At 32.6% G+C, this 23,666-nt stretch overlaps 4 protein-coding genes across 5 annotated transcripts; 2 read left to right on the top strand and 2 right to left on the bottom strand.

Moving 5' to 3' along the window:
* The first annotated feature begins 311 nt into the window (after positions 1-311).
* On the top strand, positions 312-2,428 carry LOC129888512 (probable aquaporin TIP-type RB7-18C). Its single transcript, XM_055963475.1, has 3 exons — positions 312-515; positions 820-1,070; positions 1,889-2,428. The coding sequence occupies exons 1-3, from the start codon at positions 389-391 to the stop codon at positions 2,264-2,266; spliced, it is 756 nt and encodes a 251-aa protein (XP_055819450.1). The 5' UTR covers positions 312-388; the 3' UTR covers positions 2,267-2,428.
* Positions 2,429-8,296: 5,868 nt separating this feature from the next.
* On the top strand, positions 8,297-12,608 carry LOC129889841 (VAN3-binding protein). The gene is made up of 7 exons (XM_055965300.1): positions 8,297-8,471; positions 9,054-9,378; positions 10,273-10,654; positions 11,198-11,377; positions 11,507-11,556; positions 11,644-11,701; positions 12,127-12,608. The coding sequence occupies exons 2-7, from the start codon at positions 9,112-9,114 to the stop codon at positions 12,360-12,362; spliced, it is 1,173 nt and encodes a 390-aa protein (XP_055821275.1). The 5' UTR covers positions 8,297-8,471; positions 9,054-9,111; the 3' UTR covers positions 12,363-12,608.
* A 530-nt stretch (positions 12,609-13,138) lies between these two features.
* LOC129889840 (formyltetrahydrofolate deformylase 2, mitochondrial) lies at positions 13,139-17,466 on the bottom strand. The gene is made up of 8 exons (XM_055965299.1): positions 17,225-17,466; positions 17,005-17,117; positions 15,636-15,786; positions 15,459-15,532; positions 15,219-15,378; positions 14,773-14,871; positions 14,597-14,683; positions 13,139-13,616 (listed from the first exon to the last, which is right to left on the bottom strand). Exons 1-8 carry the CDS (start codon positions 17,378-17,380, stop codon positions 13,464-13,466), a joined length of 993 nt encoding a protein of 330 aa, XP_055821274.1. The 5' UTR covers positions 17,381-17,466; the 3' UTR covers positions 13,139-13,463.
* Positions 17,467-21,476: 4,010 nt separating this feature from the next.
* LOC129888511 (uncharacterized) lies at positions 21,477-22,932 on the bottom strand. Of its 2 annotated transcripts, none has more exons than XM_055963474.1 (3): positions 22,784-22,932; positions 22,497-22,646; positions 21,477-21,980 (listed from the first exon to the last, which is right to left on the bottom strand). In XM_055963474.1, exon 2 carries the CDS (start codon positions 22,644-22,646, stop codon positions 22,497-22,499), a length of 150 nt encoding a protein of 49 aa, XP_055819449.1. In that variant the 5' UTR covers positions 22,784-22,932; the 3' UTR covers positions 21,477-21,980. The 2 variants fall into 2 exon arrangements, with proteins under 2 accessions (XP_055819449.1, XP_055819448.1); XM_055963473.1 differs by having other exon boundaries at positions 22,501-22,646.
* Positions 22,933-23,666: the final 734 nt, after the last annotated feature.

Genomic DNA, 23,666 nt, shown 5'->3' with positions numbered 1-23,666 from the left:
ACTCTTTCGTAAAACATACACTTATATTTTCATATCATATTATCCCACGAGTTACGTCGTAAATCATATACTCAACAGCTAAATTTGTACACCAACAAAAGGTCGCAAGGTTCAAAATTTGAAATTATCTTTTTTGTGACTTTATGTTCTTATTATATCAAAGGAAGCCGGTGGCCCGCGCCAATCATTTGTCGGACTCCACTCATATAGGGTCCCATATGGTCGGTGATACCTAATCCAATAGACTTTGTTTTCTTTCATCACAATCTCAAAAAGAGAGAGAAAAGAAAAGTCTCAACTTTATATAAAGCTATTATTTCTGTAACTTGAAAACCAACCAAGGTTTAGCAAATTCAAGAATTGGTTAATTAATTAACAAATTCCAAAAATGGTGAAGATTGCATTTGGTTACTATAATGATACTGTTAATTCATCTTTACTCAAGGCCTACCTTGCTGAGTTCATTGCCACTCTTCTATTTGTTTTTGCTGGTGTTGGATCTGCAATAGCTAACAGTAAGTAAAGATTCTTTTTTTCCGAGTATCAGTCTAGTTTAATTTGTCATAGCAGGTTAGTTACTGTTTTTATCAGGATATCAATTAACGTTTTTAATCAATTTTTACATTTAATTACTATACAAGTGCTTTGATTATGATTTTATTTTTATATCTGGAGAGTGGCCGTACCTAAGGGATATATCAATCATGATGAAATCAGCAGTATTTGTTGATTGATTCCGCAACTAAAGCTGTAGGTCACATCACACGGACAAAATTTTACAGCTTTTCATTTATTATTATTTTTTGAGTGATTTTGCAGATAAGGTGACATCAGATGCAGCACTTGATCCAGCTGGTTTGTTAGCAGTTGCAGTGGCACATGCATTTGCATTGTTTGTTGGAGTTTCAATGGCGGCCAATATTTCTGGTGGCCATTTGAATCCAGCTGTCACCTTTGGATTGGCTGTTGGTGGCCATATAACTATCTTGACTGGTTTCTTCTATTGGATTGCCCAATTGCTTGGCTCCACTGTTGCTTGCCTTCTCCTCAAATTTGTCACTAATGGAATGGTATATATTATTTCAAGAATTGGGTGGGGTGGGGGTTATTTGAAACTGTTTTCTGTAATTATAATTGGACATAAATACTATTTGATTAAAATATATATGCAAACATGTATAGTTGTGGCTAAATTTACATCTCCCAAGACCATTGAGAGATATGGTGGGATGGCTCGAATTTTTGTAGTTTTAGCTAGAAATTTCAATTTGAGTCACAAAAATAAAAAATCTTTCAATAGGAAGCCTTTTACCTTTTTAATGGGCCTATTCGAGCAAATCAAATGAATACCTTTAAAAACTTACATTGTCGAAGAATATCCTAATATGAAACTCTGAGAGGTGATAGATCAACAACCAACATATAAGTAGGTTGATTTTTCGGATGGGTCACTCAATAATCGTTTTATTTCAAAATTTCATTTTTCTTCAACAAAAAAGTGTCTTTCTCAGATAATAACTATTTAGTTGAGTGACCATCTTAGAAATCAACTCCATATGAGTTACACTTCCAACGACTTGCTACATGTTTGTACTTTCTATATTCCGTGTAAACTCTGAAGGAGTTAATTTGCGAAAAATCTAAAATCCAAAAGAATTTAGTCCATAGTCTGGTATTGTTGGAGGGATAATACTACAAAATAATCACTTTTCAACCCTTATAACTGAAAAATAACCACTGCCATAGAGCTTCAAATTCTACGAGTGAAATTGTCATGAAGTTTCACCAAACGGATATTGAAACTCATGGCTATTTTTTAAAGAGAGGGTCGAAAAATGGTTGGGTGAAATTTCTAACTTAATGGGCCTCAAATTTTGGGCTTTTACAGGCTGTTCCTACTCATGGAGTTGCTGCTGGGCTCAGTGGATTTGAAGGAGTTGTGATGGAAATAGTCATCACTTTTGCACTTGTGTACACAGTTTATGCCACTGCAGCAGACCCCAAAAAGGGGTCACTTGGAACAATTGCACCCATTGCAATTGGGTTCATTGTTGGAGCAAATATATTGGCTGCTGGCCCATTTAGTGGTGGGTCAATGAATCCAGCTAGATCATTTGGGCCTGCTGTAGTTACTGGAGACTTCTCACAGAACTGGATCTATTGGGTTGGGCCTCTAATTGGTGGTGGATTGGCTGGGCTTATTTATGGTGATGTGTTTATTGGATCATCTCATGATCCACTTCCAGTCTCTGAGGCTTATGCTTAGAGTTAGAGGTCCTTCTTGCTCCCCCTTTTCAAATCATCAAATGTAAATTTCCCTTTGCTGTGTGTAATGTGATATTTGCTTTCATTTCATCTAGGGTTAAAATGCCTTTAAACTATACGAAATTAAATAAAAATATCCTCCACGAATAGTTTGGTCCAAAAATATTCTGAAATCAATACTTTAGTTCAAAAATGCCCCTTGTATCAATACTTTGATCCAAAAATACCCCTATTATTACTTTTGGGTAAAAAATGCCCTTCAATTAATAATAAATTATTATTTTGATTTTTGTGATATCTGACTAAGAATATTTAGCCTTCAATTGTTTAAAATGTGTACGTTTTTTATTCCTTTAGATAGGAATTATCTTATATTTAGACTATTTTTAAAACTATATAACCGTCAAATATGAAGCAATTGTACAAACTTAACATAACACGCGTAGACGATTAAATAGTGAAAGAAATGATAATAACAGTAAATTTGTGAATATTCACAAACAAAGGAATCAAAGTGTATGTTTCAATTAATTGAAGATTAAACTTATGAATATTCACAAACAAAGGAATCAAAATGTATGCTTCAATTAATTGAGGATTTTAGATATGTAGACTAAAATAAAAATTTACCCTCTTATTCAAGCTTAATTTATAGTAGTCTATATTTATCTACAATACTTTGGAATAATTAATCTACTCCCTTCCATCCAACTCCACCCCCAAGTGTAATGTCAAGGGGTACAATCGAATTCATTTGTCAAAATGATCTTTTAAAATTATATATGAATTGTTGAATTTCTTTGGCATAGAGAGAAAATCAAGTATAATAATAAATGGGGTTCACAATTGTTTTAGATCATATGTTCAAATTATAACTGAAATTTTTAAAAAAATTTAATCTCCTCGTATAAATTTCTAATTCTGCCTTACCCTCCCCCCCTCCCCCCCCCCAAAAAAAAAGGCAATTGGAGGAAAAATATTTCACACTTTCAAGCTTCTCCCCTTTACATAACCTAGTAGTAAGTCTTTTGGAAATTCCATAGTTTACAAGTTATAATTAACCACTTTGATACACAAATTATGTGACTAGGCAATTACTATGATTACGCATGTATATCTTCAAAACATTTTGTATCATTCATTTTGGCCTAATTGAATTATGTTCTTTTCCATGGCTCCACGGACTTGGAGGAGTGAAAGAATCACAACTATATAGGATCTTTCCTAATTTTAGATAAGTCGTCTGACTTCTTGAGGTACAAGTCAATTTGAGTATAAAAAAAAAATCAATATTAGAAATTATTTAAATTCTTAAATTATGAAATTAGGCCGGAACTAAGCTTTAAATTTATATGTTTCCGTAAACTGTAAATAATAAAGGCGAAGAGTCTCTTTCAAGTAAGATCCTTTACTATAAGTGAAAGAACTTAAGAGATAGTGTTTGACTGTTACTTAAATGAAAATATAGAATCTTTTTATCATATAATTCCGACTTTTTTTTTCTTGTTTCTGTTTTAAATTTCAATCAAATCATATCTAAATGACTGCCTATAGCGTCAATTATGCCCATCTCGATTTATAACCATGTCTTGGCAAACAAAATTTAATGAGTACTAACTTTTTTACGATCAATTATACTCTGAATAGAAAAAAATGATCCTATAAACAATATGTTGTATTGTGTTATATTTTATGAAAAAAAATATAAACTCCAAAAAAAAAAGTCATCTCCACTTTTGAGCACTTGAACCATAAAGAAGGGTAAAAAAAATATTGACGCGTGAGTAGAAAGCAAATCAAATTATGAAAAGGTATCTTTTCCATAGAGTGTGCAAAAAGCAAAATTCCAAAACTCTTTTTATTTGGCTTTTTTAAAACTTTGCATTTTTTACCTTTCCACTTTGTAATCTATAAGCTTTTCCAAAATATGGATGTAAAGATTATTATTCCCTTCATGGTTGATTGGACTAAATATATATTATATTCCCACTAACAATAAAGCCCTTTGTTTGAAAAATTTACACTTTGCTTTTTTCACAAGTCAATGACAATGAGGGGACAAATATTAATCTCTGTTGAATTATTTAACCAATAAAACAATTAATTAGAAGAAATATCATGGTTTCGTTAATTTCTTGATCTTTTTCATGCTTCTTTTGACATTGTTTTTCTTTCTTTACCAAATTGTTGATCTTTTTTCGTGCTTCTTCTTGATCTTTCGTTAATTTCTTGATCAAATCACTTATAAAGTAATTACCGAGAAATTTGTATGACAGCATTAATTGATTATCTAGTAAAGAGAATCATATGTAGGATTTGAAGTTTATGAATTTCTATGATAACCTCAAATTATTATATAATAAGAACGTGATGTTGTTATAGTAAAATATTAATAAATATTTAGTGAATTTTCTTAATAAATATATATTGGGTTCAATTAATTCAATAAGATTTACGGTAGATCCGCTTCTATAGGTAATTACAGTAACTGACCTACCATCACATGTTAATCTCCACGAATAATATAACAAATTATTATACAGTCATTTCATATATATGCTTTATATTGAGTATTGAGTGTGTGTGTGTATATATGCCTAATTAATACTACTTAAAAATGGATCATCATGTGAGGTAGTTTAGTGGCTCGATTCTACTTTCCCCATTAACCATTGGTAGTATTATCAAGTGTTTTGACATATCATGATGCACATGTCAATGGAAATAATAATGAAAGTTATAAAATGGAAGCATAGTGTGGTTATTAATTTTCCTAAAGTTGCAAAACAATGATTATTCCTATTGGCAAATATTAAAATAATAACTCTTGTCTATAGGCACGTGAAATGATAAAAAAGTACCTAAATATGGGAGCAAAATCATTGTGCTCGCATGGGATTCCAAGTAAAAATTCACTATACTCACTATTAGTACTCCTATTTATGTAGGGGTTAAAGTTATATATACAATCGGTGCAACAAACTTTTATATTAACTATCAGGTTTAATTTATCTGTTGTATAAAAAAATACGATAAATAATAACATATTTAATATAATTTTACAAGTGGAATTTAGGGAAGGTGATATATACGATTCCTTACTTTTACCTTGTGAGGGTATAAATAGTCTGTTTTTGGTAGACCGTCAACTTAGGTATTAAAGCATATCAAAAAAAATGTGTAAAGTCAATACATTAGTGACAAAGACATGCTGAAATTAATGAAGAAGCAGAGACAAATTAGGAGTTTGGGGGTTCTAAAGAAGAAAAAAATATCGCAAAACATGCTTTCTTTTAAAAAAGAAAAACTTTTTGATGAGAGTAGGCTTCAAACCCATAACTCTAGTGTGTGAAAGCATTTTCATGACCCATTCCTTACCACTGAGCCATCAATTAATTTTGTTAAGGATTTCACAAGTTAATATACATATATATTTATTTAATTTTTACAAATGCAGGATCTATGAAAAAGCTATTGGGTTCGTTTGAACACCCACTTAGCTCCGCCCCTATGAAGAAGAGAACAATAATAATGATAAATAATACATAACTGAAAAAAAACAGATAATACTAAAATTGAAGAATAGAATAGTTAAAGAGTAGTAGTTACAAACTAAATTAACTAGATAATGCTCGATCTATTGTAGCGGGTAACTTTGTTTTATTTCAAGATTATAAAATGCCACATTTTTAAGGCATGCAGCTGTAAAAACTAATCTGAGTTTCACTTTCTAAGTCAGCTTTTCAAGTTATTTTATCAGTACGTAAGATAATAACATGTCAAGTCTGATCACTTGCACTTGAAGATTTTTTGCTGTACATTATACCACAAGGCCTATCTTTACAGTTATCACCACTTTACTATATGATTAATCTTTTTTTTTTCTTTTCTTTTTTAACGATTTAAAGTACAATTATATGGATTATTGCCTCTATTCCATGTTTATACGTCCATCTTATAATGGCGGAGTCAGAAATTCGACGAAAGACGTGTAAATTTTCTTTAAAAATGTGCAAAATTAAATATACACTTATAATAGCCTAAAGTAACTTCGTCTATGTCTCAACAAAAGAACAGAGACAAAATTAAAGACGAGAGTTTCAAAAAATAAAATAAAATAAAATATGTTAATATGTCGAAAATTAAACTCGAATTCACATAAAACAAATAAAAATTCACCAAGTTTAATTTGTCTCTACAGCAATCTTCCCCAATCCAAGGTTCACAAATGCAATTTATTAAAACACGGTTTTACAAAACTATGTAATATAATATATATTATATAGTATACTCCCAAAGTTGACAACCACCGAAAGTTACAATAGATTTGATCCCCACTATCCTTTGTTGGTAGAAATAGAATTTAAACTTTTATATATATTAAGAAAAAAAAATACTATACATTATCTGATCAACTAACGTATAACTACAGGTGACACCCCCATAATTAAGGAAGTGAAATTAGTAATTTAAAAAATATCGTAATGTATCAAGGGCGGATCTAGTAAAGAATTTACGGGTTCATCTGAGCTCGAAGTGAAAGGGTGGATGTAATTCAACTCGATCTATAGGGAGAGGGAAATTCTTTTTATTGCGTTCCCGACTCTTGACTCTCTCTTTCTTAGTTTCACACTGGACTAATGATAGTGAATGAAAGTCAGTCTTTTAGTAAATGTATATAAGCAGCTCTTTGAACGATACGCTCTTGGGCCGCAGGAAGAGCATCTCTCTCTGTCTATTCAAAGATACGAGACTGCTAGTTAAGATGGTGATATTGGTTCCCCGTCCCTACTCTCCTATCTCTCTCACCCTGGTTGGGCTCTGGCTTAGTGTGATTAAACCGTAAATCGAGTCAAGAAAAAGAAGTCCAACTCCAGGCTTTAAAGAAGAGAAGAAAGACCTGGCTTCAAGGGAAATAAAAATCAAAGTTTTTCTCCTCTGCAAAGCTATCGATGCTTTATTCAAGATCTTTAGCAATCGATCCTTCATTCTCCCTCCCCAGTGGCTTTCGAAAGCTTGACATGAAAGAATAAAGAAAATAGAAAAAAAGAGTATGGGGATATTTATCTATTTAGCTATTTCTGGCCTCTAGCTAGGAAGTCTTGGATTCGTATACCATGTAGATGAGAAAATCGTCCGTGACTAGCTATCCTTATTCTCCTCCCAGGGATGTTTAGGAATATGGGTGTGGGAGGCTGAGGGACGACCACAATGAGTATGTGTTTTTATATAGGATCAAACGACTTTTGTTCGATCGAGGGGGCAGAGATAGATATGAGCTGACAGCTTATGTTTTCTGGTATTTTGTTTTGGGTGAGATGTACATCGAAAGAAATTGACGCTACAAACACTTTTCATTGGTAGTCCTCGATCGAAAGTTAGCTCGACTCAAGTCGACAGGCGAGAGACAAGGTTGGGTGAGGGGAGTCGACCTAGCTTGAAAGTTATGAGTTCACGTAAAGTCCATAACTTTTTTTCAAATATTTATTTAAAAATTCACTAATTTTATATCGCTGCATATTTGACTGTGAATTTATTTATTATCGCACTATATATTAATTTGAGTTTGCGATAGAAATCCATAAAATTCAAATTATGAATTCATCTCTGATCCTTATTTTAGCTCTAGCGTTGTATATGTATGAAAAAACCCATTTAAGAATTAAAAATAATAAATTTCGAACTCAAGGATATATCCAAACCCATAAAATCCAAAATCGTGAATATGACTCTGAGTATAGTCTACTCTACAATAAATTATCGAAATTCTTTACCTTGTCCGTCTATATAAATTATAAAATGCTGGTTGGAATACAATATTATTTATGCACAGTACTGTATAGCTCGTGTGCTTGTGTATAAATTAATCCAACCTTTTGTAATAAATGTTTTAACGTTAGGAAACAAACGTCCGTTCAGTCTGGACAATGTTTTCTTTGATTTAGTCAAATTAATGTTATTTTATTATATAGTTTTTTTATTCAACGAATATTGTGTTGGAATATGTAAATACACATTTTTTTATTTTTTTTATTTTTATGTCCTCATGAGACCAAGTGTGCCTATGTTAGCTATCATGTACCTCTGTTGTTTCCTTCATTGTCCCTCCTATATATAAACTCAATCTACTACTAAAGCTGGGAACAAAGTGTTTATGTTCTTTTTTTTGCTAATAGTCTTTGTATACAGTCCTCAGATTTGTTAAGGTAAGTCATTTTCTTTCCTTTCTTCCCTTTGTGAAAACGAAAGGCTGATTTAAGATATAGAATATTTTTAATATGATGAAAGTCATTTTTTCTAGAAAATGTGATTATAGATCGAACCTATCTAATTTTTACCGTATGATGATTGACTGTTTAACAATCTAATTAGACCTATCGTCTTTTGGTTGCCAAGTGTATATGTTGTTCACTTTCCGTTCTTTATTCCGTCGTTGATCTTAAGGAGCCATAAAAATCAAATTTTCTATGATGATGTCAAAGTATACGCTTATTTATATCTATTTAGTTTTGCTAACACTAATACATTCTTAGTAATCTTCAAACTCAAAAATTACATCAGAACACTCCGGTTTTGATAATAGCATCGTTAATTTTTTGGAGAATATTTTTCCGAAAAATGACTTCTATCGTACTAAACGCACTCATAAAGTCAACAGAGTCAAAGTGATTGTTTTCCCCTCATCTTTACAAGTGATTTGAGCTGAAAGTAGTGTGTTCAATACACTTCGGTTAAAATGTTGCCTGACACCCTGTTTTTCTTATTGGTTTGGATTAAAAAATATACAGGCTAAGTAACAGAAGGGTGGAATTTTAACAGCTGAAAAACAGTAAATTAAGATTTGTTATGGAGGAAAACTATCTTTTGGGATGGAAGAAGAATAATGATTCAGATAATTGGCTTGTGAGTGTTGAAGAAGATGAAGAAATGAATGTAGAATTGCCTTCTGTTCATCAACCACAAACACCAATGGAGCCAATGGACTTTTTGTCAAGATCATGGAGCCTCTCTGCTTCTGAATTATCAAAAGCACTTGTTCAGAAACAGAAACATTATAGTTTTGAAAGGAAATTTAGTGTGATTAATGAATCAGTTTCTCCACCTCCACAACTGGTAAGTTTTCCAAATTTATCTTTTGGTTTATTTATGCTTCCTAGATTCATGTATTATTATGTTGAGAAAAAAAAACTTTCTTGGGTATAAAATCGTTTTGTTTTCATAGTTTACAATTTTGCATTTCTTTAACTTGGTGATGACATGAGAAATGTTTGAGGCTTTTTAAGTATTGAACTCAAAAATAACAAAGGGGTAAATTGATGCACGAAGCATTCCACGTTCATGTAGGGTTTGGGGGAAGGGCCACATTCCAAAATGGGGTGTGAGGTAGGTAATCTACCTTGATACAAGTGTCAGTGGTCATACGGGACAACTTTAGCTTTACTCCAAAGCTTCTCTTCTTCTGAATTCAACAATATGAAGCTTCCGTTTATTCATGGATTTTGAAGTTGAAGCTTAAAAATTTGAGGTTTTTGAAGTTGTGTTCGGACATGTATTTTACTTGAAAGAAATTTGAAGTTTTGTGAGTGGAAGTCCCAAAACCCCCAAAACTTGCTCAGATAAGCTTTTGGGAACTTGAAAATATTTGAAGTTCAGATATTCAAAATTTGATTAAATTTCACGATTAAATAAATATTTCAAGATAATTTTTTATAAACTACTCTCAAAATCTATGACGAAACGCTAAAAATATATTAACAGCCTAACACCTCTAAAACTGGAGGAGAAATAGGGGGAAAAACCATCAAGAATGTCAGATATATATGAACTTCCAGATTGATGACTAGTTACAGAGAGAAAATGAGGGGAAAGAAATTTAATTAAATTAGATCATTTTTTACTCTTAATTTGTTGTAACCAAATATGGTTAAATTTCTATCCACAACATTCCAATTCAAAAGAGTTTAAAGAAATTCAACCTCTCCATCATTTTCTGTGATTTTCTTGCAGCCAGAGACCAAGATGTTGAATACACAAAATGTGCGAAAAACCGGGGGAATTGGAAGGTGGTTCCATCATAAGGATTCTAACAATAGCTCAGTCAAGAAGAAAGAAAAGGCGCGCCTAGAAAACGCCCATATGCACACTGTCCTGTCCGTAGCAGGACTAGCTGCAGCATTGGCTGCTGCAGCAGCAGCAGAGAACTCAAACGGTTCGAGTTCAAAGATGAGCATGGCTTTAGCATCAGCTACTGAACTCTTGGCCTCACATTGCCTTGAAATGGCTGAATCAGCCGGGGCGGATCATGATCGTGTAGCCTCAGTTGTTAGATCAGCTGTAGACATACATAGTGCTAGTGATCTTGTCACACTAACAGCTGCAGCTGCCACAGGTACATATTTAGTCACTTATAGTCAAACCTCTATATAACAACGTCGTTTGTATGAATATTTTTTGGCTGTTATAGTGAAATGCTACTGTAGAGAGCATGTATTATATAACATAACATGAAATCGGTTCCAAAGAAAACTTAGACGTTATTGCGAAATGTTATTTATAGAGAGATTTGACTATACTACGTTAAAGATTTATATCAGTAGAAATTGTAGAAAACTTCTAGTGCTACAGAAACTAAGTAGGCGTTTGGCATAGGATTTGGGAGCTTGATTTCAAGTTAACATTTTTTAATGAAATTTGCACAAAATTTCAACTTCAACTTCAAATCATGCATGTCCAAACGGGCCATAAGTTTTTGTAATAGTGAAATGAGATGGGCTTAAATGAGTGACATGATCAGTAAGGATTCATATAGTCAGCCCCAACTTGTTTAGAACTGAGACATTGTTGTTGTTGTGGTACTATATTCTTGCAAATGTATTTGAGATACTTATAATACCTGTTTATTAACAGTATCCATTTTTCTATGAATGAAAAGCTTTGAGAGGAGAAGCTGCTCTTAAGTCAAGATTACCTAAAGAGGCAAAGAGGAATGCATCAATAAGTCCATGTGACAGAAGCATGGTTGAATCTCAAAGTTTTGCTGCTGCTTTCCCTAATGAAATGGATGAACATGATTCTACGTTTGCGGGTGAATTGCTGCATCTCACAAGAAAAGGTGAATACTAATTTATATGCAAGAACTATTTTAAGTAAATTTTGCTATTACACAATATGTTCAACAAAAGATCATTCAGCTTTCTTCTGCTGCTGATTCTACTAGCTGTTGTTTATTCTGGATTCTTAGGTCTGCAACGATGGAAACGCGTTTCTGTTTATATAAACAAAAAATATCAGGTCTGTGAATACGCTTTCAAGATCTTGAGATAACATAAAATTCACAAACAGAAACAGAAGTGCTAACTTCTGTGGATCAATTGACAGGTTGTGATCAAGTTGAAGAGTAAACATGTTGGTGGAGCTTTTTCTAAAAATAACAAATGTAAGCTCTCTTTTTTCATTTCCTCTGATAGAGATGTTCAATAACCGATGCACTTCATTCAGAGGCGAATTCAGAATTTAAATCTGATGAGTTCAACATTTAAGACACTTAACTACTGAATCAATTGCACTATTGTAATTCTAGTGTCTTTTCACATACATTCAAAGCTCTCTATAACAACTTTATTTGCTTGGATATTTTTTGGCTGCAATAGCGAGATGCTCGTGTAGAGAATATACAATATAACTTAATAAGAAAGTTGGTTCCCAAGAAAACTTGGCCATTATAGTGAAATGAACAAGATGATTGTTATAGAGAAGTCTGACTATATATATTTATGCTCCCTATTGAAAATATGGGGTTCGTGAGTTGAACCCATTGAACTTGTGTTGGATACGCCTCTGACGCCATTCATTGTGCTACAGGTGTTGTTTATGAAGTATGTGATGAAAGTGAACCATGGTTATTCAACAAAGAGATTGAAAGCCTAGATTTGTACCTTAGAGTAAAGACAGCTCAGGGTCTTCTAGAGTTCAAGTGCAAGAACAAAAGCCATAAACAAAAATGGGTTGATGGAATTCAGAAGCTTCTTGATAAAACCAGTTTATATGAAGATACTGAGGGCTCAATGACAATGTTGAAAATCAACAAGAGCTTTTAGACTAACTTAGTTATTTAGTTTTTCATTTTTTTTGTGTTATTTTCTTGTATAAAAATGTTTGAAGTAGTTCTTGGTTTGTCTGTTTTATGATACTTCAGATGTAAGTTGTACTTACTAATTGGAGAGATTAAAATCTTCAATAAGAAGTTAGTATCTAAAATATTGGTAGTGTGAGACAAGTCTTATTTGTAAGAATTTTGTAAATTCACCTAGTAGGTGTTCTTGGGATGATATGGGATTTGAATAGAGGATAGAAACAGAGAATTCATTATTCCCAACTAGCTAAAAATAATGGAATTTTGCAAGAAAGAAATTCTCGTGGACTATTTCTTGTTTATATTTCATCCCTCCCCCCCCCCCCCCTTTAGCTATTCAAATAATATACCATAATGGGCCATTCAAGAATCTAGCTTTTCCTCACACCATATTAATGGTGCAAACTCTATCAATTTGTTAAGATAATGAAATAAAAACGAATAAAGAGAGACAAAGAATGAGAGATGAAATGGCTTAAAGCATGAGGACAACTATCTGAGGTGCAATCTAAATCCATCTTAAAAACAAGGTGAAAAATTGACCAGAGAAAGAATTTGAAATTCATCACGTCAGGATCATACACTAACATAATTTAAATGGCATACACTTGTATAATTCGACACTTGTATAATTCGAGCCCTAGAAATAAAAAAATTCCTAATAGCACCCAAATTTGGATAAGTCGAGCCAAAGGATATCAGATACTAGATGGTTATACCAAAAATAAATAATTCAAATGATAGTTTTAAAGAATTTGGAATTTGTACAGCTGTACAGATATTTGCTGCATCTGAAAAGGGGGAAAAGATCAAGACAATGTCTTAAATCTGTGAATTTTACAACATGAATTCATATAAAATCTCTTTATTTCTCTTTCCTTTTTCCACAATTGCAATTTCCTGGTAGTTTTGTCACGAACCAGTCATCTTTTCTGTCTTTACTTCTGGGAGTGGCCTGTGTGAAAGTTTTACTTGGATAACTGAGTGATAACGATGATATCCATGATCACCGAATGATGGACAGAATAGAAAGAGATTGACGCAGCTATCACAGCTTCCTTTCCAATTAGGACCTAAAAACAACAGTCTTGTTCGCCTCATATGGAAAAATACGCAGCTCACAGTATGATTTGATTGCTTTTGCAAGACATCTTTTCTCAACATCCTCAGACTTTTGTATAAAAGTCCGCAAATTATCTCTATGAGAAACTCTTTCAACCTGAAAGATCAAAATCTTGCAACAATAAAATCTGGGAGTGCAAATTCTTGATGATAGTCAGAACCTACTAGAAAAAGATAGCCAGTCTACCAAAGATATTTCAAGGTTAGTCATTGTACATTTGAAGAATAAATTAGAAGGTTGAAACTACAAAAACAAGGTGAGAAGGTGAAAACTTGCATGAAGGAAACGATCAAGTACATGTAAGGAAATATAAAATAACATGGAGAAACAAAAACCAGAGGAAAAAGCCATGCATAAACACGAGAGGAAAAACGAGGGATCCAAATAATAAGAATAGAATCAATCGACAGGAATGACATGTTGTTTGGGACTGAGGCCTAGTTCTTGTTGGTGTTGACAGGAATAACATGTTTCCTTCAGATCACAATTTGACCTAGTAAACCACCAAGTTATGCATAATATCGTTGCACGAGATAGGAAATCATTTTATTTGTGGAAATTGAATGCCATATATTTTACAATGCATACTTGTGTCTTGGTGCAGGTTACACCAACAACTTTTGACATAGGGCTTCTAAACCTTGTCAGTGCAATTGGATTGGAAATTAAAGAATTCATAAATGACCAAGTTTACAGGGGAATGTCAACTAAGGAGCAATTCTTTGGTAAATGATAGCTTATAATATTTGGTGGAATGTATAAAAAGGTGAAAACAAGGGAAAGTGATCCAGTAAAACCAGCCTATTGGAAAACCAATTCTTATGTCAAACTAAATATTTGTACATACAACCTCACAAACTACAAGAATATGCCAATTATTTTGCAAAATAATTCAATCAGAGAATGTTGGAAGGAGGCAGAATACCTTTAGCTTCACAAGTAAAAGCACTGAAGAGATAATAAAGATTAAAATCATCACCACTTTTAAGGATTACCAAGCAGTTCAATTTGTAAAACAAAGACAAGACGCTTTAAAAATGACATAAATACCATGATTCAAACATGAAAACTATTACCAGTTGCTCAATGATTGGACCTGAATCTAGCTCTTCACTAACGAAGTGAGTTGTCGCCCCAATCAACTTAACGCCAGCATCAAAAGCCTAGCAACAGATAACATCTTATAAAGCTATAAGTCCATAAAGGGAAACAGGAAAATGGCCACTTGAAGAAAGGGAGACAGGAAAGGAACCTGCTTAGATGGATTACTACCCTTGAACGATGGCAACAAGCCATGGTGAATATTAATGATATCTTTCTTATAGCTTTTTAAGAAGTCTCCAGATAATACCTGCATAAAACCACTGCAGATTTGTATTATACAGAAGCAACTTAAGGATCCAAGTACAAGGTACCTGTCTAATAGTGCATGTCATAACAAATCAGATAACAAAAATTGTTTGGACCATAAAAAAAAAGAAGAAGCAATCTAGAACATGCTGCATGATAAACAATTATTTCTATGTAAGAGAGGTGCATGTCATGGCAAATCAGATTAAGGACTACTTTAAATCAATTTGTTTGGACAATAGGTCTACAACATGTCTCATGATAAAGACTGTCCCAATTGACCAGATCAACAATTATTTCTATATAAGGGGAAACAAGATTAACTGTTATGTCTTGTGTATTGATTACCTGCATGTATCTAGCAAGTACCAAAAAATCAGTATCCCCAACTATATCCAAGATTTCTCCTTCTCTTTTATTCTCCTTGGTCGTTGGCAAATAATAATATGGAATCCCATGCCTCTCAAGGAACCGGATCACATGAGTGTTTGGACCTCGTTCATGATTGCTGATGAAAAAGCATATGACAGCATAAACAATCCTTATAATGACATTGAATCACTATAATGAAGAAGTTTCATACTTTACCTTATTACAGAAGTTATGTGAATAGGAAGCCGCCCATCCTGCCAACCATGCAACAAGTCCACAAGACAGTGTTCCTGCACCAAAATTGTGACTATTTGTGTGAGTAATATCAAAAAGGTCTAAATAATTCAACTTGATTACAGTTTAAACAGCTCTGAGAAGTTTAAGAATCAATACCTGCTTTGAAGCTAGAATTGAAATCTTATATTTGGGATCACTATCAGGCACCCGAACGACAGACTTCATTGCATTGAACTTTTTAGCTAGCTTAGAGAAGTCTGCATCCATTTGCTCTCGTGGCCATTTAGCAGGGTCAAAGAGAAACTCGCTGTAATTTGCATCAAGAATTAGTTTCTGTAATTGTTGTACTTACTGGCAGACAAAAAAGGGAAAACAAGGGTGGAGAAAACAAATTAATTACATCAGAACAGAAAATATATGTTCATAATATTGTTGGAAAACGAGCAATTGCCTCATAAATCAAAGGAGTAAACAATTATCAATGCAATTTATATGCTTTTGGCAAATATGGTGCACTTCAGCAAATAATCCAACCACCAACACTAAGCGTACAAGTTAGCCTTTCAAAACTCCAGCCCCACACATACCCACGAACTCACATGTGTTCCTTTCCCATTTTGCTTCCTTGGTGGTTCGTTCCAACCTTAATGGTTGGAGGAGGAGGAATTTTTAATACTAGTTTATCTCTTCCTTGTCTTAAAGGCACAATATTGTTTTTCAACTTACCTAAAGAAGGAATTATTTAAAAAGGCACATCAACCATTCCATCAGGTACCTGCTACTGCCTACCAGCACGGATACCGGAAAACTTTGCCCACAATGGCTTAGGCAAATGAAAACAAATCACCTAACATTTTTTGTCTCTACGTAGATTGAACCATGGTCTCCAATATTTTCACCCACCTTATTAACCAATAGACCACACCCTGGATGCAGGGGCAATAGGTTTCAACTCTTTGACACTTTAATCTTTTTATGCTCTCAAGGTAATTTAGTCTCTCTTATGCAAGAAATGTCATAGTAAATAAAACAGATTCTATCAACAATTCATGAGATATCTGTCAATTCATAATGCATCAACCCCTAACTAGTAGAGCTCAGCTATAAAAATTTCCTATATCCTTCCATTCCTTTTTTCTTGATAATTGTAGTGTCCGGGCCAGCTTGCATGCACCTCATCTACTTCCTCCCACCAGCAACATGTACCAGATAACTCTGTAGAGTTACAAGGATAGAACATATGAGAAAAAATCATCTAGTTTTCTTATCTCTAATGGGATTTGAACATGAGATGCTCAACCCACTTCATTGACCACTAGGCTACAACCTTGGGTGTCTAGTGTCCTATATCCTTCCATTCTATTCAACTAAATCCTATCGAGGTACACGCAAACTGGCCTAGGCATTATTAAAAAAAATAGCAACTTATCTAATGATTCACCGGAATTTTTACCAATTCTTTTAAAGGAATAAGCAAGAGCATTAGCTATTTAACATAACTAAAAAAAAGTTTTGAAAAATTAACCTTCTAGAGTAAAAGACATGATTGTCATCTGGAACAAAAATATCAGCACTGAGAATATTTCCTTCCTTTGATGCTATACAATCCGATAATCTTGCAAGGATTCCTACCACATCCTATTCATAAAATTAAAATTAAAGTCCCATCTCATATTACATAAACGAAATTAAAAACTCATAACTCGATCTCAATGATTCATTTAAATGTACAAAAATTGACTTACTGGGCAATGAAATTGATGAATGCCATGAACCAAGGAGCTTGAGGTGGATTGAGCAATGGACCCATAACGATTTTGTGTAGTTTTGAAGGACCTATTCGCAAATTCAAAAACTTGGGAACGAGAGCTTGGGGATATTAATCTACGGAGGAAGTTCATCTTCCTCTCCCCACCTCCTTTGGCTCTTTTGCCAAATCTCTGTGCCTTCAAAACTAAAATATTTTTTTTTATGTAATATATTTCCGCAAATTATCAATTTCTGTTTTGGCATAAAGGTGAAGTTATCAATTTCTTTAGTGGAAATTACGAGCTTAAAAAATAACTTTTATCTTTTACTAACTTTTAACCCCCACTTACTACGTGAGTAAACTTGCAAGGTCAGAGGTAGAAAGTTATGCCTTGAATAAAATTTATTAAGTTGGTGTTTGATCATAGATTTAGTTGAAATTTAAAAAAGAAAAATAAGATTTTGGAATTTAAAGTTGTGTCTGGACATATATTATACTTAAAAAAATATAAAAAGTAAAGTATTGTGAGTGAAAATAAAATTTCAGCCAAAAATTAGCCTAACTTGAATTTTTTATTGAAGAGAAATTCTCAAAATCTGATCAAATTTCATGAACAAACAATATTTTCAATTTATTTTGAAAATCTACTCTCAAAACTTATAGCCAAACGTGAGCAAAACTTGAAATTTAATCCTTAAGGCAAGCATAAATAAAAAGTTCAAAATCACTCAAATTCAAAGTCATTCTCGTTAGCAGAAACAATATTCTTAATTTCTTCATTTGAAGTGAATATTTTTTACGATAACACCATGCATAGCACATAGCAAAACAACGCCCAATACATCGGCAAAACTCCTTTCTGCAGATGTGAAAGGCCTAGTCCTCCGACCACAAAGCCCAAATAACTTTTAGGATCTGTTTGGAAAGCCATCTGGTAATGGAAATTGGTGTAATTAGTAGAGTAGTAATTATCAGGCTAGTAATTACTCTGACCTGTTTGTTTGTCACAATGTAATTATAAGTATGTTGTTTGATTGCACAAATGTAATTACAAGATTGTATTAAATTTTAAAACTAAAAGTTAATTATCTAAAATTAAAAATTTATATTAGACAAATAAGAGTATTTATAAATAATATTAAATTAAATATTTAAGATATATATTTTCTTTTGAAAATATATTAATTAGTAAACATATGTTCTTAACTAATATTATAAAAAATCAATTTATATTTTTCAAATTAATATATTTTAATTAAATTAATCATAAAAATTAAAAATACAAGATTTATACGAACATCATGAAATGTATGTATGAAAAAAATATTAAATATTATAAATATAATATCATAGTAAAGTTATTAAAATAATTGACAAAAAGATAATATATCAAATCTAATTAAAAAATAAATGACTTGTAATATGAAATATCAAGTCAATATTACTAAAAGAAATGAAACTAAAAATATAACATAAGTTCTAAATTCAATTTTTTTTTTTTAACATAATACTCTTATGTCAAATTTCAACATAACGTACATAAATATGATTTAAAAAGAAAAACATAAGTTTATAACTTTATTAAAAAATGAATTCAACTTTAATTTAAAAATTAGAATACTAATAAAATTATGCTAATGAAAAAAATAAATATAGAATAATTAAAGAAAAAAGATAATATGAAAAATTGCATGGAATCATGAAGTAAAGGTTGAGAATAAGAAAGAAATGAAAAATAAATATTATAAAATAAAATAATAATAAAAATAAAAAGAATTTACAATTATAGAAATAAAAAAAATAAATTAAAACTAAAAAATAAAAGTTGAAACAAAAAAATAAATTCAAAAGTAATCAGTTTGTAATTACACCATGTAATTACTTGCAATTCACAACCCCCTGTGAATTGAAGAGTGTAATTCACTCTGTCAATTACATCCAATTATATGCTGATCAAGTAATTACCTGACCAACCAAACAGGTCAGACAGTGTAATTACACATAATTACACCAAATTCAATTATCAGGGTGGCTTTCCAAACAGGCTTTTGTTAATGGGAAGAGCACTTTCTTCACACTTTGGTGTAATCAAATGTGTGTTTTGTTTGGAGAGTCTAGAAATTGCCAAATAAATAAAAGTCTTCCTAAATTTGATTTGATTTTTTATTTAAAAACTTTATCTTGGATCAAACCTATTAAAACAAAATGCATGAAATCATACCCTTTAAGTGGTTAACACAGGCAATGGTGAGTTGATGTTATGTTAATTTAGTGATTCCAGGGATATGGCTTGTATAGCCCTGCAGTTTTTATTTATTTTTTTAGCTGTAATTTCCTCATTTAGTAATATAAATTAGTTTTATTTTTCAAGAAACGACTTTCAAAGGGAAATTAAAGAAGATGGTTTTTCGTCACTAAGATCTCCACATTATCACATAACCAATAGATGGTTACATTATCAAGCCAACAACTTTCTGGTAAAAATGAGCAACAAATGCCTATCAACAAGTAAAGGCATGACACCAGCACTGAAGCACATCTACATCACAGCAGTTAACTTCAACAGATTAAGCCATGAGAAATTAACTTGGTTTCATAGTCACTTCATTGAAGATTCAACACATCACATGAGGCCACATGAGCACAGCTAACAATCCGTCTTGAAATCAATGTATATAAAATTACATGAGGAACGACGAAAAAATTATCAAAGAAGTAAATAAGCTACGAGACAAATGCTGTAAATACTATTTGTTAGAAATCAACAGAATCACAAGAGGCCACATGACACTTATCAGTAAAGCTAAGTGAATTGGCCATCAAGCCTACGCCATAAATCCCATTAGTTAGTAATGCACTTCCCAGGACGCAGATCACGCTGCCTAATGAAGTTTTATGTTTCAAAAAGAAGAATTAAGATACTACAGATGCTAAGCAATGAAAAAGGCACAACAGATACAAATATTAACTGCAATTTGTCAGTACCACATCATCGATTCTAATCAAGATACTCTTGCTTATCTAGTTAGTAGTTACTCCATTAGTGAATTCATATTCATGCATAGGCTAAAAGAGGCTCTAAACTTTTCAATCATGTAAATATATAATACGCAAGACATGAACAATAGACATGTCCTATCCACCACTCGCTTTTTCAAGCCAAATATGTTTACCTTTCTGATAAAATGAACAAATTATTACCTATCAAGTTATGGCATGACACCAGCACAGAAGCACATCTACACTATAGCAGTTAGCCTCATCAGATTAAGCCTGGAGAAAATAACTTGGTTTCATGTTCACTCACGCATTTAGAGCACAATCTTCAGTTCTTTTGATACTATAGGGTGGAGAAACTGACTTACCCACCACCATGTGCTTAGTTGTAATCACAGCATCGGAGGTGGTTGACTATGTCACGATGTTGGCGGGCTCATGTGGGGGCATAATAAATAGTGGTTTCTCTAGAAAAGATGTTCAATACCTACAAAAAATCCTGATTTATTGCTAGTACAACCAATCAGCAGGAGACCTGCCTCTGGAACATAATCACTTGGGAACCAACTGTAGAAGGGCTGCATCTAGCCATCTCTTGAATTGAAGATAGCAATTTGAGCATCAACGTAATGAACTAGTTTTTTTATTATTATAACGGAAGTAAGAAATAGTTATCAACATTATGAACTTCTATCCTCTAAAGAAACTACAGTTCATAGAAGTTTTACCAGATCATTTATGAAACTACAACATTTCATTAACAATAACATGACTAATGAAACACCAAGCACAATGTCAACTGTACTCACAAAACTTAGTAATCTATTGCAATTCCTCAAGGTCCGTGGTAAAATCAAAAGTTTTCTGGAAAGTAAACCCAATTACAGTATCATCCTCACGTGAGAGATGAGGAAGGATAGGAATCTATCAGCACAACTAATAACCCTTCTTAAGCTAAAATACATCATGAATGATGAAAATATTGGCAAAGCTCAGTAAATTAGAAATGAAACCTATGCTGTAAATCCAATTCATAGAAATCGTCAGAATCACAAGAGGCCACGAGCCACTTGTCAGTAAAGCTAAGTGAACTAGAAATCAACTCTACGCCATAAGTTCCCATTAGTTAGAAACACATTGCCAAGATGCAGATCACGCTGCCAAATGAAGTCTTCTGCTAAAAAAGAACAATCAGAAACAACATATGCTAAATATTGAAAAAGAGACGAGACATGAAAAATTAACTGCAATTTGTCAATACCACATCAATTCTAATTAATCTACATCCCAAAACTTGGGAATGTTTGCATCTTCTTGATCATATAGCCCCATCAAGAAAAACAACAATTCTCATGAAGTATATCAGCACAAGCTTATACCGTACTATTGCATCAACAAATATACTTCTGCTTAAGCACAACAAGAGTCAACAGATTGCTGACAACATAGCTTGCATTCTAGGCAAAGATATTCAAGAAAAAAATCCACCATAATACAGCAGTAGTGGGTTTTCTCTCTATTCGACTTGTGATACCAAGCTAAACTATATCTCTGAGAGGAAAGCACAGTCTAAACTCTGGGAAACAAGAATCCTAAAGTTCAGTAAAAATTAACAATATAGTTCAAGAGATCTCAATCCAAATAAGAAAGTTAATGCATTTACAACAATTGCTGAGTTGCCACCTCTGCTCTTCTCTTTGTTCTCTTTTCCAAAAGCTCATTCTGAGTATGCAATCTATATAAGAACCTTATTCCTGAAAATAAAGGCCATAATTTTATCGAAGCATCACCCAATTCAAACACCATATAATCCAAATGAACATCATTAAAGAACAAATATTTCCCTCACATTGATTAAACAAAAAAAAAACATCTTTTTGGATCTGAGTATATTTTGGAAAATGCACTCTCATAGTCATTTCAATCAATCAATTAACTCTACGTCAATTGCAAACTAATCAGGTACGTCATACAAATGCTCTGAATTCAGGCCCATCTCACTTTCAGATTAAATAATTTGTTTTTCAAGTGTGGATTCTCTATAACAGATAGAACTTAAGAGTACACACACCATATCATACTGTTCATCCAGATAAAAGTTTCGTTTATGTGCTCAATTAGAACATTACAAACCATGAGAAACTAGAAATTCAGATTTAAAACAGGTGGGAGGTCGGTTATATGTATCCTCACTTCTCCAATTAAGCTCAACTCGTGATGATTATTAGAAATTCATAAAGCACTTAAAAGGAAAAGAGAAAGGCAGAGACCTACGTCTGTTTAGAGTAAGAAGAAGAGGAAGGAACACGCTTGTTCCTAAACATCATATAGGCAAGGGGCAATACAACGCCGATCATCATTACAGCTGCTCCCATCATGTACCTCATTGGGCTCGGCGCTGCCACTTCTATAACTGTCATCTGCAAATAATGCAAACACAGAAAAAATCTATCATCAACACGATTCAAAATCATTGTTTCAAATTGTTCCTAATACATATAGAAATCTGATCAAAATACTCAAATTGCAAAAGTAAAATCGGAAGGAATGGACTTACGGGCACTATTGATTGGGGTTTATGCAGCAAAAAACGATCAGATCGAAATTCTGGCGAGGTTCGAGACTACTATTGAAGATTTGATCTGGAGAAAATTTTGCCCTTTTATCTCTTTTTGCGTTAATTACACTTCTTGCCCCAATATTTTGTCATAATGAGAGCTTTTAACCTATATGTTTTTCAGGTATCGAGTTGGTCTCCTAACTTTTAAATACTTACAAGTTAAATCCACCCTTAACTTTAGATGACAATAACATAAATCTAGATTACTCGAATCAATATATTTCAAATATCATTTTAATTGTATGATTGTGCTGTTTGGGAGGTACCAGGTTAATATTTTTATTTTTGCTGAAATTTAAATCTGAAATTTCATGATTTTAAACTCACATCATTGACGATTAGGTCACACCCTTGAGTGGATTATATATATTTTGGAATATCAAATAGTTAAAAACACTAGCAATTAAATTGTATCTCAAATAAACATTGTTATTATTTGGTCAAACATTTAAAACTAAGGCCTTGTTTGGTTATTCTTGAATTAATTATTCCGGGATTAGTTATTTCAAGATTGTTATTCCATCCTCAATATGAGATAAAAATAACTCTACAATTCAGGGATAACTGATCTCGAGATAAGTTATTCGACAATTTTATTCCAGTCAAACATAAAATAAACTCATCCTATAATTAATCTCGAGATTAGCTATTTCTTATCCCCATACCAAACGAGCCATAAGAAGTTGTTTGGTAGTTGATTTGAAGGTGAGTTATGTAAAATAGAAGTTAGAATAACTAATACGTAAATAACTATATATAACTAATACCTGTATAAAATAATATATAAATATTCACTTAAATAATTTCTACATTACTAATA

Source organism: Solanum dulcamara, chromosome 5 (assembly GCF_947179165.1).
Source record: "Solanum dulcamara chromosome 5, daSolDulc1.2, whole genome shotgun sequence".
NCBI lineage: Eukaryota > Viridiplantae > Streptophyta > Magnoliopsida > Solanales > Solanaceae > Solanum > Solanum dulcamara.
The sequence above is the reverse complement of the archived record's forward strand: the minus strand, read 5'-3'. Positions and strand labels throughout refer to the sequence as shown.